The sequence below is a fragment of the Bos indicus x Bos taurus genome, chromosome 16 (genome assembly GCF_003369695.1).
Source record: "Bos indicus x Bos taurus breed Angus x Brahman F1 hybrid chromosome 16, Bos_hybrid_MaternalHap_v2.0, whole genome shotgun sequence".
Taxonomy (NCBI): domain Eukaryota; kingdom Metazoa; phylum Chordata; class Mammalia; order Artiodactyla; family Bovidae; genus Bos; species Bos indicus x Bos taurus.
The window spans coordinates 76,794,045-76,809,709 of NC_040091.1; the positions used below are offsets into that span (position 1 = coordinate 76,794,045).

The 15,665-nt window shown below is 39.4% G+C and overlaps 1 protein-coding gene across 5 annotated transcripts in view; it reads left to right on the forward strand.

The window, feature by feature from the left end:
- The first annotated feature begins 248 nt into the window (after positions 1-248).
- PTPRC (protein tyrosine phosphatase, receptor type C) overlaps positions 249-15,665 on the forward strand; it is a 129,234-nt gene continuing 113,817 nt past the window's right edge. For 4 of the 5 annotated variants that reach the window (XM_027565793.1, XM_027565794.1, XM_027565795.1 and 1 more), the window contains exons 1-2: positions 249-339; positions 421-536. In XM_027565793.1, coding sequence (XP_027421594.1) covers positions 464-536 — 73 coding nt within the window. In that variant the 5' untranslated portion in view covers positions 249-339; positions 421-463. The other variant, XM_027565796.1, reaches the window with a different exon arrangement.

A 15,665-nucleotide genomic window follows, 5' to 3' on the forward strand; every position in this document is an offset into this window, starting at 1 on the left:
TTAGGTAAGAATGTTATGGATTTTTGAGGGTGGGGCATGTCATTTTCTAGTTTTCGTGAATACTTCATGGGAGTATTGTTTGGATATGAAAAATGCATCTTTCTCGGGGAAAATCTTTTGAGAGGCCTAGTAACTCAGTCTAATTACTTGAAGTAAGGAAGTAAGAGGCCTTGGCAGTGACTTTGAACAACTTTCTTGACTTCCTGCAAAGAGGACCCTTTGCAGCCCTTTTGGAGAAGTTAGTAAAACCGAATCTGACATCACTGCCTCGCAGCAAGTGGTTTGCTCTCAGGGCAGCAGGAGGAAATCGCCCCTGTCTGATAAGACACCAGTTCAAGAGTACGTATTCACTTCTTTCCTTCTTGATTCGGCCTTACAGAGAAACATTGGTTCGGAGATAACCATTATTTTGCCTTTCAGAAGGACGCATGCTGTCTCTCAGGAGTTTGGCTGATTTCCAGATATGACCATGTATCTGTGGCTTAAACTTCTGGCATTCGGCTTTGCCTTCCTGGACATCGCAGTGTTTGTTGCAGGTAAGCACAAGGAAATTCATATTTCCTTAGTTATTTGTGTGTGTGTGTGTGTAAGGACATTGGTTTGAAATAGACATAAAAGCAAGTGAAGTGTTGGTGACTGGAGGTGAGGAAGCCCGCTGTAAAACGATCAAGGTCATTGTCCCTCGGAGAGACATGGCTCCCTGGGGCACAGAACACATTGTTTCTGTTTAAAAAGGCATACATGTTTGGCCCCGAAAATCACAATTCCAAAGGCAAACATTGTCTATCTGTGTCTTGGTTTACAAACTGTTCAAGGATATTACAACAGCAGTGTTGAAAGTCTGAAGATATCTGAATGACCAAAAAACTAAATTTTGGTCTTTTTAACAAAAACTGCATTTGTAAAAATGATAATATGGCTTTGTTTGCACACAAACCACTCATTTTTTTCGGACCGGGGGTTTGCTTCCTCAAATTTTGATTATGGCCAAAATATTTTATTGAATACTTAATTGTATGGTACTTAAAAAAAAAAAAAAAAGCAAATTTGGATATGGAATTAAAGAGTAACTTTTTGCAAAATTTTTATCACAAAATGTATTTTAAATCAAGGTTTTTGTTCCTTATAATCCTTTGAATGATTATTTCCTCTGAATACTCTCGCGGGGCCACCGCCCTTCCTGGGTGCTGGGTAAATCTTACAGCCTTGACGAGATAAAAATACTTAAACTCTTAAGAATCATGCAAATGATGCATTCTATAGGAAAATGTAACTGACCGGAGCTCCTGCATCTATTCAGCTTTAAGATCTGTGCACACTTCTGGTCCACTTAGTGGACATTTCTCGAACAGTTCCAGTGTGGGTCATGAGTACATTTTGGTTGATATTTAGTATGACTTCTTATGGTGGAGGATCGAAAAGCTTTATTTAAAAATTGTTATTAAAAGGATATTTGAAATGGTACTTTTGCAGATTTCTAAATAAGTTAAAAAAATGGGAAACATATTTTAAAAAATCTTGCTTATTGTAATTCACTTTGAAATGCCTTTTTAAAAATTTTCCACCACTCTCCTTTTCTCTAAAAGATAGGACAGAAGTTCTCTTCTGAACATGTTACACTGTTAATTTAGATTCTGTGAAACTAAAGACAGTAGAAAGCAGTGTGTATATACATAAATATTTTTTCTTTAACTGCAAAAATGGATTAAATATTTTTTATGTAGGTATAGCATTTTGCCTTAGTACACAAAATGTTTATTAAGTTACCATTCCTATGAAGCTGGTTATCACAATTAAAGTATTATAAGAAATAATAATTTTTATAAGGTAATATGTGTATTATCACGTCAGAGTAAATTTCCATTAAAATTCTCACTCAGAAACGGTTGCACAACTTTCTAAATGGGATATTTTGTAGGCCATAGAACAAACTACAATAAAAATTTCAACTTCGCCTACTAAGGCTTTTTACTCTAAGAAACATCTTTGAATCTATATTCAACACGAGAGTATAAAATGATCTAGAAACCTTTAAACAAATTTTGCTGAATAATTTGTACCATAGATAAATGGATAGGTATACAAAGATTTATTTTGAAAGACCAAGTTTAACCTGAACTGCTCAGAGAAACCCTGAAGGCAAACGTTTTTCTAGTCTTCCTGTAACATATACTCGTTTTTTGGGAAAAAAAATATAGATACAATTATCTAGGTGTGCAAATCTTGTTTATCATACTTTGAAGTCCCAAGAGAGATTTAATGATTCACTGCATAATTTGGGAAATTATTAGTTCTTTCAATGATATATTTTATTTTATTAGCAAGCTGTGAGCTGGAGTATATGTTTTATTTGAAGGTGTTAAATTGAGTTTAATGTTTATAAGAAATATTAGACATAAAATTTATATTGTGCATTCTAAACACATAAAGAAATAGAGCCAAATGGAGAGAGACATCAATGGATAAATGGATGCACAACTTGGATATGTTATTTAATCTCTAAAATACAAATGTTGGCAAAGTTCAGCTTTCCCAGAGCAGTCACAATGCTGGGTTGAGTTTTACATAAAAGTCAGTAATCTCTTTGCTCTGTGCCTCTTTGCTGAGATAACAGGAAACCAACATTTTGTTTAAATTTTCTAAATAATTCGGGGGGAGAGAGATGGTTTCAAGAATGCAGGTAGAGATGAGTGATCTCTGGCTTGAACAAAGTATGGCCAGGTTACAGCTTTGTACCGTCACAGCTATGAATGCAGGAGTTATGTGAGTTATGAGTCATAACGGTTAAGAGTTGTTTCCTGGACATAGTTTTTCATTTTTCCATCGACAAAAAATAAACAGCTTATGTTACAAATGTGTACTGGGCCTTGCACACTTGCGGGAGTTCAGTCTAACTGAACGGAATTCGATTGGCAATCCTATTAAGGTCTAAATGCCATGTAGAGATCTGGGGGTGTGGGGATGAAGATGTGCTGATTTTTTGGAAAGTATTTTTCCTAATACACATCTGCCTGGGATCCTTATTGTTGCTAGAATATGAAACGTGTTTGGTGAGGGAAAGGTAAGGTGAGGTTAGGGGTCTGCTTTCCTTTGCCACCCTTGCTCCACGGACTGAGCGCAGGGTCAGCGCACTCAGTACTGAGCTAGGTCCTTGCTGTATCCTGGGTTACATGGTGTCCTTTTGATAGTTAACCTCTGTAAGAATATAGATGCTTCTACATGCTCACACACACACACACACATGAACAGGCTAGTTATAATGTGTGGGCTATATATATGTTAGTTACTTCATTACACATACAAACACATATATGAGTATATATTGGTTTCTCACCTGCCTACTGCTTCTCTGATTTGTCTGCTTTTAAACATTGTGGTTCTACAGGCCTCAGTCTTCGGCCAGTTTTACTCTCATTTCTAAACCCAGAGTTCCTTACCATCACCTGCTATGCACTAATGGTCCTTATTCTGTCTCCAGACTCGCCCCTTACACGGGTGAACCTGCCTCCTTGCCTAAATGGAATCTTGTTTCATTGCCTTGCGTTTTTGCAAAAGAGAAAGTCTGAAATATGTACATTTAAATGGTCCCCAAGTCTTATCACTTTACTTGATAAAGATCTCTAAAATCTTTCCCCTCTTCATCTCCATTGCCATCCCTTTAATTCATGTCTTTATCACTTTTCACACTCAGTATTGTAACGATCTCCTCATTTGTCCATTTCTTTTCATAGCCTACAGCTTTAAAAATATAAAATGAAAGAGGAAAACACCCTCCGACATCTTCTCATCGCCTTGGTTTACATTCTAAACTCACTGCCGGGGCACTGCTCAGGGAGATGGGAGCTGGGATATTTTTTCCTTTTGAGATGGACTAAAATAGAGCAAGCAGGAGGCAGTTTCAGCACCCCGCTTCTCTCCACTTGCTCCAGGCCTTTAAGGTGCTGTACAAATCCTGTCTCCCCTCTAAGTTCTCTGTCATCACTCTTCCCACAGAATGTCTCCACCGTGATCCTACACATTTTATCACGCTTGCTTGTATAAAAAACGAAGCGGTGTTTCACATACCGTTTCAGTTTGTTGCTCTTGGCATTACTCTTTACCAACCAGCGCGTGCTTGCCGGTGTGACTCACAGGAAAGCGGGAACCACCTTTTTGGTCTCATCTGTGCTTGATTTCTTCCCAGGTGCTGAAACAGTAATGGGCGTTTTTTATTTTTGGGGGGTGGGGAGCATACCTGCAGATTATAATAGTATAGAAATGAGGCGGGGGTGGGGGGAGGAGATGAGAAAAAAGCAAAGACAGAAAGAGGAGAAATATAAGATGAAAAAACTAGCTAGAGGCCAAGTGGAAGGATGGAGGCTGTTGGATAAAATGAACAATTTTATCAAGATTAGATAAAATCATTTTAGATCTAAATCTTTACAGGCGTTGCCCCTCTCCCCATTTCCTTCTTTCATATCATTTTACCTTTTACCTGGGAAGAGCCTCTAATTTCTTAAAAATCCAATGTTCAAGAATATTGTTGCTAAATTTTTCTTGACTTGCTGTTTTGGACATTCTTGTTAGAGCCATTTTGTTTGACGGACCAGTTTTGTTCTTCAAATCCAGATGTCCTTGGGGCAAAAAGTAAGAATTAGGAAGGGAGGGACTCACGTGGCAGGGGTACAAGACACCCGGGGCTTGTCCAGCCTTCCCTCGGACCAGTGTGGGCGGCACTTGACCTAGATCCCTGGGGCCGTATCCAAGGGCAGATGGAAGACAGCTCACCCTGTCAGCCTCACCGTCTGTGCACAGCAAGCCTGGAGGAGTCTGAGCATCCCTTCTTCCTAAATAATGTGACACTGAATTTCAGTCTGAGCAGGTGAAGAGCAGAGATTTGTAGTCAGGTTGATTAAATTTGTTACTGAAAGTCCAGCGTGAACATTGCAAGGTTTTGTTTTCAGACCCTGTGTACGTAAGGCAGTGGTGCAGAGAAAGACATTCGTCCTCAGGGCAGTTCTCTGGTCATTTTCAGTCATCTTCTACGTTTATGAGAATTGTTAGGAGAGAAGACAATGGAATTTAACCTAACCTCAGTTTAAACTTAATTTAATCTTGTCTAAATAGTTTTTTTCATTATAAGGCGCCCAACCACATCAAAGCTGCCTAACACTAAAGAATTAATGCTATGACGTTTACAAGCATAAAGATATTAGTAGTAGTCTTATAAGCAATGAGGATTTACTATATAGCACAGGGTACTACATTCAATATCTTGTAATAACTTATAATGGAAAATAATCTGAAAAAAAATCACTGAATCACTTTGCTGAATCACCTGAAACTAAAACAATATTATAAATCAACTGTACTTCAATTTAAAAAAAAGATAGTAGTCTTATGGAAGGATAAAGAAAAAAATATTGCAGGCTATTCATTTAAAAATACCATATAATATCTATTTCTACATAGTTCTGAAACACATGGAAGTAAATATAGAAATTATTAGATTTTTTGTACACAGCTAACCCAACCAATATTTAGATTAGAAAATGTTTAATTATTTCCCAAAATCTTTAATATGCATTCCTTTAACCGTTAACTATATACATCAATATATTACTTAAATTTCAGTCTCTCAAGAGTTTGGGGAATGGCTCTTATAAGCAGAATATTATGTGTTCAGATATAACAACAGAAACAAGAAAAAATAAAGAAACGAAAAGCTTCCTACTCTTTCAGCTGGGACAAACATAAGTAAACAGAAAGTCAGTGAAGTACTCGAGAACTGTTCATGTCCCATCACTGTATCTTCCGCTGATTCATTTTTGAAAAGATAACCAGGAAGATTATCAATGCTTTTATTAGGTTCTTTACTGATGACCCAAACTGAAGCAAACTTTAACATCTTTTATGGCGCGAAGCTAGCCAGTGTTGAAAAGTAAACATTCACTTCCTGTTAAAAATGAGACACACGCATCTGAAGTGAACAAAATTTGCCTTACTAAAACTTCAGTTTCTCCTGTAAGTGTATTGCAGGTGTGATAAAGTTGTAACTATGTGTCATGATATCTAAATGAAAATAATTGTCATTCATATATTTAAAAATTTACTTTCAAACAAAATGTGATTGACTGGAGGAAATTCCTCAACCCCCTGAAAAAGTGATCTTCTGGAGCAGAGCCTAAGGGCTGAGGGCACCTCAATGTCCTGCTCTGATGTAGTGTTAGGAAATGAGCAGCTGGCAAAGAGCACTTAGCAAAAATCCCTGATGGATAAGAAGAATCTCTGTATTGTCAATTAAAAAAATGTCCCGGCAGTCATGAAAAGGGATTAGAGACACATGTATAAGTAATAGTGTTAAGAGATGTTATCATAGGGACAATATCAAGGGAATAAAGTGTGGTCACTGTATTTTAAATGTATCTGCTTAAAGGAAAAAAAAAAACAATCCTTCATTTACTGACAAAAGAGACACATTAAGCATCATAGGAAGTGAGTCAGGACCGATTCCAAATTGGAGAAGACTGTGGCAGGTGGAATGAGAAATACATTGGAAATCAAATTCTATGAATTGTACCATCTGGGTCGAATAATTTTCCACTTTTGATCCACAGTTTCCTCATCTATAAACTGTCATTGGCATGAAAAGTGACAATCTTGTCAAAATGCTTTGAAAACTATGAGATACTCTGCAAAGTTGAAAATTCCATGCAATCAGCACACAGCTCTTCCCCATTGAAACGTGGGTCCCAGTCACACCTCTTCCTTGGAGAGTCTGAGTAGATGAAGCTGGAGTCTGTGTGGCAGAGGAATAAACCCTTAGGAATCTTTGAATGTTTTAAATTTCTTATCCCCTGTTTTAGAGGTTTGCAAACTCCTCTGGATTCTACTTCTTAAATGGTTTATAGATCCATCCTGTATCACAGCTCTGCTCCAGAGTCTTATTTCTTACTGTAACCATAGTCTGGAAACTTGCTTCTCCTCAGACCCCACTAGGACTATCTTTGTAAAAGGCAAAACTCACCTTTGCTCATGCCTTCTTCAGTGCCTCCCAGAGGGATAGAGAACATATGGATCCTGTGATTTTGATCTCAGGAGTGTTTTGACTCAACATTTATGAATATAAACATTAAATTAGAATATACCAACATTTTTTGAGTTTTCCTTGAAAATAGATTTCACACAAAAATCTCCCTCCATTAAGCCAATTTAATTCTGTGAGTATTTTTTTATATAACTTAATTGAATCATTACCAGTCTTTCCATTTTTATTTTACTGAACTAAAGTTCAACAGCATCAGTTTTCATGTAGCTTTTACAATTGTTATTAAATTCATGAATTGATTTTTATTCACATCACATTTACTGATTATGCCTGTGGGAATTTTTCCTTTATGGCTATTGTTTTCCTAAGTGTAATTTTTCTTGTCAAGCAATATATGTGTTTAGTCGCTCAGTTGTACCTGACTCTTTGCAACCCCCCTGGACTGTAGCCCACCAGGCTCCCCTGTCCATGGGATTCTCCAGGCAAGAATACTGGAGTAGGTTGCCATGCCCTCCTCCAGGGGATATTCCCAACCCAGGGATAGAACCCAGGGATAGGACCCAGGTCTTCTGCATTGCAGGAGGATTCTTTACCATCTGAGCCACCAGGGAGGCCCTATTATTTTTCCAAGTGTAATTTTTCCTGTCAAGCAATACAGATCTAAATTCTCCCAAAGGCTTTTTCTATGTAGCCAGAAACAACATTTCCTGTGTGCAGTTTTAGACACTGTTGATTTCTTTCTTTTTTTTTTTTTCACATTTCAAAGTCACATAAAATGTAATTTATGTGATATAATTTTTCACTGTTGTCAAATTTAAATTGGGCAGTACTAGCCATCATCAGATCTATTTTGTGTTGATACCTCTATTAGTAACACCCATTTTGTGATTGAGAGCTCTTTCAGCAAGTTTCCTTTGAGATTTTGAGTTTTCGTTTTTTCTCAGGTAGCCAATGGAAACTTTAGAAACACTTATTGGACTGTTGTACAGTCTAGCATTATTATATTTTAATTCTCATTTGTTTGTGCCAACTTCTTACTAACTGGTGGAGCAAAAGATAAATAGAACAATCAACAGAAGTCTAAAATGTTCTCAAGACACCATGGCAAGTGAAGTAACAGAATAAAGTGTCTAATGGGCTTCCCTGGTGGCTCAGATGGTAAAGTATCTGCCTGCAATGTGGGAGACCAGGGATCGGTCCCTGAGTCCGGAAGATCGAGAAGGAAGTGGCACCCCACTCCAGTAACCTTGCCTGGAGAATCCCATGGACAGAGGGGCTGGCGGGCTGCAGTCCACGGGCTCATAGAGCTGGACACGCCCTAGCGACTGACACACAAGCACTCTCAACTGTTCTCTGCGCGTTTAGGGAAAATGAAAGCAGTGAGCACAGCACGCGTGGCTCTAGGGGAATCCCTCTAGATTTCTCCAGCTGTGTCTGGAGCCACTTCGTGACATGTACTGTATACTCTTGTCACTTCCATTTCCCTAAAATACAGTGTTTTCCTGCCTGCAGGCTGTTGCTGCTCTTCCCCACTGTGCTTTCTTCCCTCCGTACTGTTTTTAAATTGGGCAAAGAATAACTGCTCTTCAAAGTTGAGTTCAAAGGTCACCTCCTGCGGGCAGCCCTCCTGTACTTGCCCTGGTCTTCTGCTCCTTTCTCTCTTGGGCAGGTCCTCTTCTGACCTGGAGGGCTTTTCTCACCGCCGCTGGTGAGCTCCCGTAGGTTTTCAGCAGGTCTCTGCTCATTTACCAGAGAGTTGAACGGTCCAACCCAGCTCTGTCCTTGGAAAGTACTTAAGTCGTGGAAATGATCCGAACCCAGCTCTGTCCTTGGAAAGTACTTAAGTCGTGGAAATGATACGAACTGTCCTTTCGTTGTTGTTCCTTAAGTGAATTATTCGCAGTAACATTTCTGTGTGATAGAAAATTTCAAGAAATAGACAAAAGAAAAAAAATTCTCAACTCCTTGCTAATATTTTTTCTTTCTTTCCTGCTGTTCCTCTCTTTCAGTCGCATGCTGTGTATAAAACTGCATATCCCATTTTTTCCACAGATGAACCACGATCATTCTAGACATTCTAGACTCGAGAAATGCAGAAATCAATACATAAGGAAATAAAAACCAGTTACCAATACCCGTCAGCTAAATACTTTATGAGTATTTCATTTTACCAGACTAGTGAACCCCGTTTCTCTATTCGTGTGTTCATTAATCAGTGCTTTGTGAGCGTTTTCCCTGTGCTGTGAGTTGGGAACACCGTATTCCATGGCTTTCCTTGTGTAGAGTGTGATCTCCATGTGGCCGTGCAGCTTAGAGATAAGGTTTTACATCTTTCAAATTCCTTTTTCTTTTGGTTCTACCTTGTGGCTTTCGGGATCTTGTTTCCTGGGCGAGGGATTGAACCCAGGCCCCCTGCAGCGGAAGCATGCAGCCCCTTTGACCACCAAGGAAGTCCCTAAATCTTCCGAAGTCTTCATAAGCTGTCTCCTTAAAGTGATAGCATAACTTGCAGCAGATAATTATTTGTGTTCTCAATCTTTTACAACTGATAAATCATTCCTTTAAAATCTACATATAGTACATTATTTAAATAAAAACTCTATTCTTGCCAGGCTACATTTAGGCCCCCATTCCCACCAGATTTCTTCAGCAGGCTTTTGGTTATGGAAATTTTGGGGCTTCCACTGAGTTGTAGAGATTATTATTAGATATTTAATCAATCAAGGTGGTAGATGTATGGAGGAGCTAGCCAACAGTATCAATTTGTTTCAGTTTGTTTATGATTTAAACTGAAAATAAAATATTTACTTGGAGAGGAATTTTAAACACACACACACACACGTACACACACACACACACACACCACACAAACAAATCCTCCACTGCTTTTGGTGATCTTTCACAGTAATTTTCTAAGGTCACCCCTCATAAAGAGTGGGAGTTGGGGGGGTAAGTGTTGCAATTTCTTTTTTCAAATTATTATTATTTTTTTAGCCATGCCATGTGGCATGTGGGAATCTTATTTCCCTGACCAGGTATTGAACCTGTGCCCCCCTGCATTGAGAGCATGGAGTCTTCCCACTGGACCACCAGGGAAATCCAGGGTTGTGATTTCAGACTAAGTTTATCTGATTCTAGGTTTATTTTTTCAGCCTTCCTAATGGTCAGCTTAAAAGCAGGGAAACTTGAACATGGCTGCCTGGTGATGGGCAGCTTACACCAAGACTGAGGGGAACGTAGTTCCTTAGAGGTGATTTGTGTGAGATACCATTAATCCACATCCACCTGATTTAGCTACACGAGTGAGCCATTGTACCCTGAGCCACTTCCGTGTCTTTAGTGAGACCTAAGACTATCTCTTATGAAAAGCAAAAAGACATCTTTGATTAATTGGTCTTTACTATGAATATTGATGCCATGTTGATAATGCAAAAGTGATGGATTACCATTGTCTTAAAAAGGTGGTTAACAAAAGTATAGCACCAATTCTGACTTGAGCTGAGTGATAGAATGGAAATACTGGATTTTCCCCATACCTAATTTGGTTTTGATATTATATAAAGTGAAAGCTATTGAATAATTTACCGAAGTATCTAGATTTTTTTTTTTTTTTTTTTTTTGCTTTTGAAGCTTGAAGCAAGGGAAGTAACTTGACCTTTGCTAAACACTTTGATCATGGAAAACATGAGGTTCTCACCTCATTCCAGGAAGTGTAGACACCAGACTGTCTTTTCATAGTCATCCCAGAGGCACAGTAAATGAATCAGGTAGAGCATTCTTACAGTCTGCTACTCCAGGAATAAGTTGATGATAACTTAAAGGAAAGTAAAGGAAAAAATATATCTATTGTTTGGTTGCCACGATGAATGTGGGCTGCCAATCAGATAATTCAGGCCAAATATTGTACTCTGACTTCTCAGACTTTGGTTTCTAAACCCCTTTTGGAATACTAAACCAAGACTTTAGCTTTTCCCTATTAAGCCCTGTCTTCCTGCTTTTTGGTGGTCCATGGTTTTATTTTCTTAATTTGCTTGTTGATTCTTCAGGTGTGATCAAGATCTATACTCACAAAAAAAGCATAAAGAAAGTGGAAGACACCAGTTCAGAGTTTTGACTGTGAGAGGAAGTGATGATATGAAGGAGGTAGATGAGGACAAGAAAAGGGTCGGGAAGTTGACAGAAGTAATTTAAAGAGATGATACTGGACATTATCGATACCTGCTTCAAAATGTATGAGTTCTCAAACCCCCTCTCGTCATCACTTTGTATTTCATTCTTTTACATTTCTGCCAAGTTTATAGGGGCAATTCCCCCCCACCCGTATTTCTTTCTTTTAGTATTTACTTTTCTTGTTCACTAGTAATTTCATCGTTACTAGTAACTAGCAGTTAAACTCCATATTTGAAGGCCGTTTACATTTGCCCATATACATTGCCATTGCCACCTTTTTCCCTGCTGATTTTGAAGAACTCCTTGATATTGCAGATAGATAAACATGCTTACTGCTAGTTAAAAAAGAGATGATACTAAAAATGCTGGATTCAGGCAAGTTCTACTTTTAAAGTGCTGAAGAAATTAACCTTTGACATCTTGCCTAGACTTCATTCTGAGCTGTTCAACTACGAAACACGAGGGAAATTACCTCTTAAATTCTCAGCTTCATTAGCTGTACAATGGGAATCATGACAGCAGTTCTTAAACAAGACAATTTACTCATTGATTGAATTGTTTTTAGAGCCCCTGCTATGTGCCAGGAACTGTTCCAAGTGCTGACATAGAGGTAAATACACCAGGAATAAAAATAGTGGTAAATAGTGGTAAATACAACTTTCTTGAAGCCTACATCTTAGCAAGAAAGATAACAGAAAACCAAATACATAATCGAGAACATGCGGATGTTGATGAGTATTGGGAAGGGAAGCAGTGTGATATGATCCCCATCAGGCGGGGATAAATGGACCTTCAGACAGAGTGATCAGGAAGGCTCCTTTGAGGAAGTGTCGTCAAGCTCTTTGTTGGCCGCCAAGAATATAAAGATAAGTGTGAAGAGTAACTGGCAGGTGCAGAGACCCTTTGGAAAAAGCAAACAGTGGATGGGTTCCCGGCCCAGAAAGGAGGTGAGAAGCCTGCAGTGTGGCAGGTACAGATGGAGTACTCAGGTGTGCTGAAGAGGGAGAGAGCAGCAGAAGGGCAGGTTCCCTGCACCTCTTGGGGGTGGAAAGAGTGTGGACTCACCCTAAGTGCAATGAGAAGAAGCCATTGGAATTTTCACACAGAGAATGACCTAGCCTCTTTTCCCTCTTCAGAAACTATCCTGGTGCTGTGGGGAGAGCAGGCTGGAGATGAGACAAGCCTGGGGACTAGTTAGCAGCAGGCGAGATGGCAGAAGGGAGAATCTGCACTGAGTGATGATGGTAACAGAAAGGACAGATTGGCACAGGGTCTGGAGAAGTTGCGGTGTGGAAAGGAAGCAAGACTTTGTGCAGGATGACTCATTTTTTCCCCCATGAGCAACAAAGATGGGAAACATCCCAGGAGGAGGCAGACAATCCAGGGTCTATTTTGACCATGCTTGAATTCTCATTAGACATCCATCTAGAGATGTGGAGATGTCAGCTGGAGTTAAATTAAGCGTGAGGGGTCTCCTGTTTAGTGGGATTGACATATGCACCCTGTTGATACTGTGTGACTAATGAGAACCTACTGTGTAACATGGGGAGCTCTGTCTCTGCTGGCGACCTAAACGGGAAGGGAACTCAGAAAAGAGGAGACATAGGTGTGGGGGCTTCCTTGGTGGCTCAGAGGGTAAAGAATCTGCCTGCAGTGCAGGAGGCCCAGGTTTGGTCCGTGAGTTGGGAAGAGCCCTTAGAGAAGGGAGTGACCACCCGCTCCAGCATTCTTGTCTGGAGAATTCCATGGACAGAGGAGCCTGGTGGGCTGCAGTCCATGGGGTCACAAAGAATTGGACATGACTAACACACACACATACACACACACGTATATATGTGTATATACATGCACATATATACTATAAAAAAGTATATATATATCTGGGTCATTTTGCTTATCACAGAAACTAACAAATACTACAAAGCAGCTCTACTCCAATAAGTTTTTTTTTTAAGACTAAGGGGCTCGTTAGGTCTTGATCGGAGCCATAACTTTGGGACTCACTGTGTGCAGATGGATTCAGAGCCGAGGGACCGACTCTGAGACACCTGGAAGAGTGTTCAGATGGAGAAGGACCGGGGACTCGAAGCTGAGGCCTGGTGCACCGTTTTGAAGGGGTTGGCAGGAGAGTTTAAGAGAAGAATGTGAGAAGGGGTAGCTACTGGGAAAATGGAGAATGTTTTGCTTTGGATGTTGAAAAAAAGAAGTGATGATTGTGAAAGGCTTAACATGTTTGCTGGCCTGTAATAAGAATCCAGTAAATCCCAGTAAAAATCCCAATTCATGACTCCTCTTGAAAGGTTATTGATCAGAGATTATGAATTTACTAATTATTGTCAAATATCCCCATTTGACTTGAATATTATCACAAAAATAAGTATGGATGAAGTTATAATAACATTTAGAAGCATGGTATATCAAATACCACATATATGTGTTACATGTGATATATCAAATATCAAGTATCTTACATATCATATGCATAGCTTGCTGGCTTAGCTATTAAAAAAGAAAGGTACAGTAGTTTTTAAACACAAACTGTGTAAAATATCTTGAGAACTTAATGAATTAGGAATTTAACTCAAAAAACGATGCCCTGTTGAGTCTATTGTGGGGACCTTGTTTTGATGCTTACTGATAAAAAAAATCCTTTAAATACTATTTAAGGCAATACTTGGACAGGTTGTGGTGGGTTGTTAAAAGTGAATTTGTTCCATTAAAGGCTTATTTCTTTTTTTGAAATATAGTTTATTTATATTATTGTGTTAGTTTCAGATGTATAGTAAAGTGACCCAGTTATATATATTTTATTTTCCACTATAGATTATTATAAGATATTGCATATTATTCCCTGAGTTATACCATAAATCCTGTTGCATATCTGTTTTATGCATAGTAGTGTGTATCTGTTAATCCTATGATTTATCCTTCTGCCTTCCCTTTCCTCTTGGTAAGCATAAGTGTGTTTTCTATGTCTATGAGTCTATTTCTGTTTCGTACATAGGTTCATTTGTATTATTGTTTTATATTTCACATGGAGGTGATATCATATAGCATTTGTCTTCCTCTGTAAGAGGCTTATTTCTAAATCCAATTTTAAATCTTTCATTTCCTTGAGAAAAGTGAAAACAACTGGTTATCCCATAGGCTTGTACTAGGTGGAACTAACAGCCTTGATAACTCTGCAGCTTACACACCAGGATTTGTCCTTTCGAGACCACACACAAATAAGATCTTAATTTCAGGCTTAGAGGCTTTCTTAGAGGTAAATCTTCAGAGGAGCTTATTTTTGTACTCACTGGTAGTTAACTAGCAAGAAAAGTACTGCTGCCCAAATACTACTCTCAGCATTTTACAAAGGTGATCTCGTGTGACTTAGGTGCACAACCATTACCAAGTCCGGCTCATACTTGTGTTCGTTTGTTTCCCGATAAGTATTGCAAAAGCTAGTGGTCCTGTGCTAAGAGGGAATAGGTAGATTCCCCCTTCGCTGTTGTTCTGGTTTTAAGTACAAAGCCTGAGAAGGAAGGAGCCTAGGGCCCCTCCTGTGTGCCCGGCGTGTGGCAGGACGAGCTGCCTGCGCCACGCTGCTCTGTCTCTTTCTACATTTTCTGTATTCAGAATCCTGCAGACTATCAAATAAATGCTCCGACAATCCTTGGTCTCTAGTCTTAATAGAGGACAGCGGAATTATTAAGATTAAACCCAAAGAGTAAGTAATATTGATATTATCACATTTAGTTTTGTGGGATGGGGTTTCACTTAAGTTGAAAGTCGAATGTTTGGGTCGTTTACCGTGATCCCAGGAATGAAATCACACCGAAAAGGCTCAGCACAGGAGATGGTTGTAGGGCCTTCTCTTCGGCCCTGCTGGATCTTGGTCCAGGTATAAAGCATAGTTTAGGCACAACTGCTTCGTCACACGTGCACACAAGGTTGGGGCTGGGGGAGAGGGAATGAGAGAAAGAGGACCTTAAGCAGTCTCTTCCTGCAGGGAAATAGATGATCATGCTTGTGACGATTGCATCAGTGAATCAGAAGGCCTAGCTGCTGTAAGACCATCCACCTGTGTGTAAGGAGTACGGTTAGCCTGGTACAACCAAGTCATCCATTTTCAGAGGCGTTAGCCCAGTGATGGAGCAAGTATGACTTGATTTGCCCCTTGTTTCAAGGATGAAAGTTTAAATGAAGGGAATGACTTTCCATCTAAATAAAAGAACTCGAAACAGCTTTCCATGTGAGCAGCTGCGATGCTGGTTTGCTCGCTGGTATCTTGAGAACAAATGGAACCCACAAGTCTACAGATTTGAGAGAGGGAGGTTCTTACAGAGAGGAAGACTGTTTTCAGGGTGACTTACAACACAAACTCACCAAAGCCTTTGCAATACAAGAGGATCCCTGTTCTCAGAAAAGAAGGGGATGCTACATTGAGGGCATCTAGAAGGCACTGACGAAAGAACCACTGGGA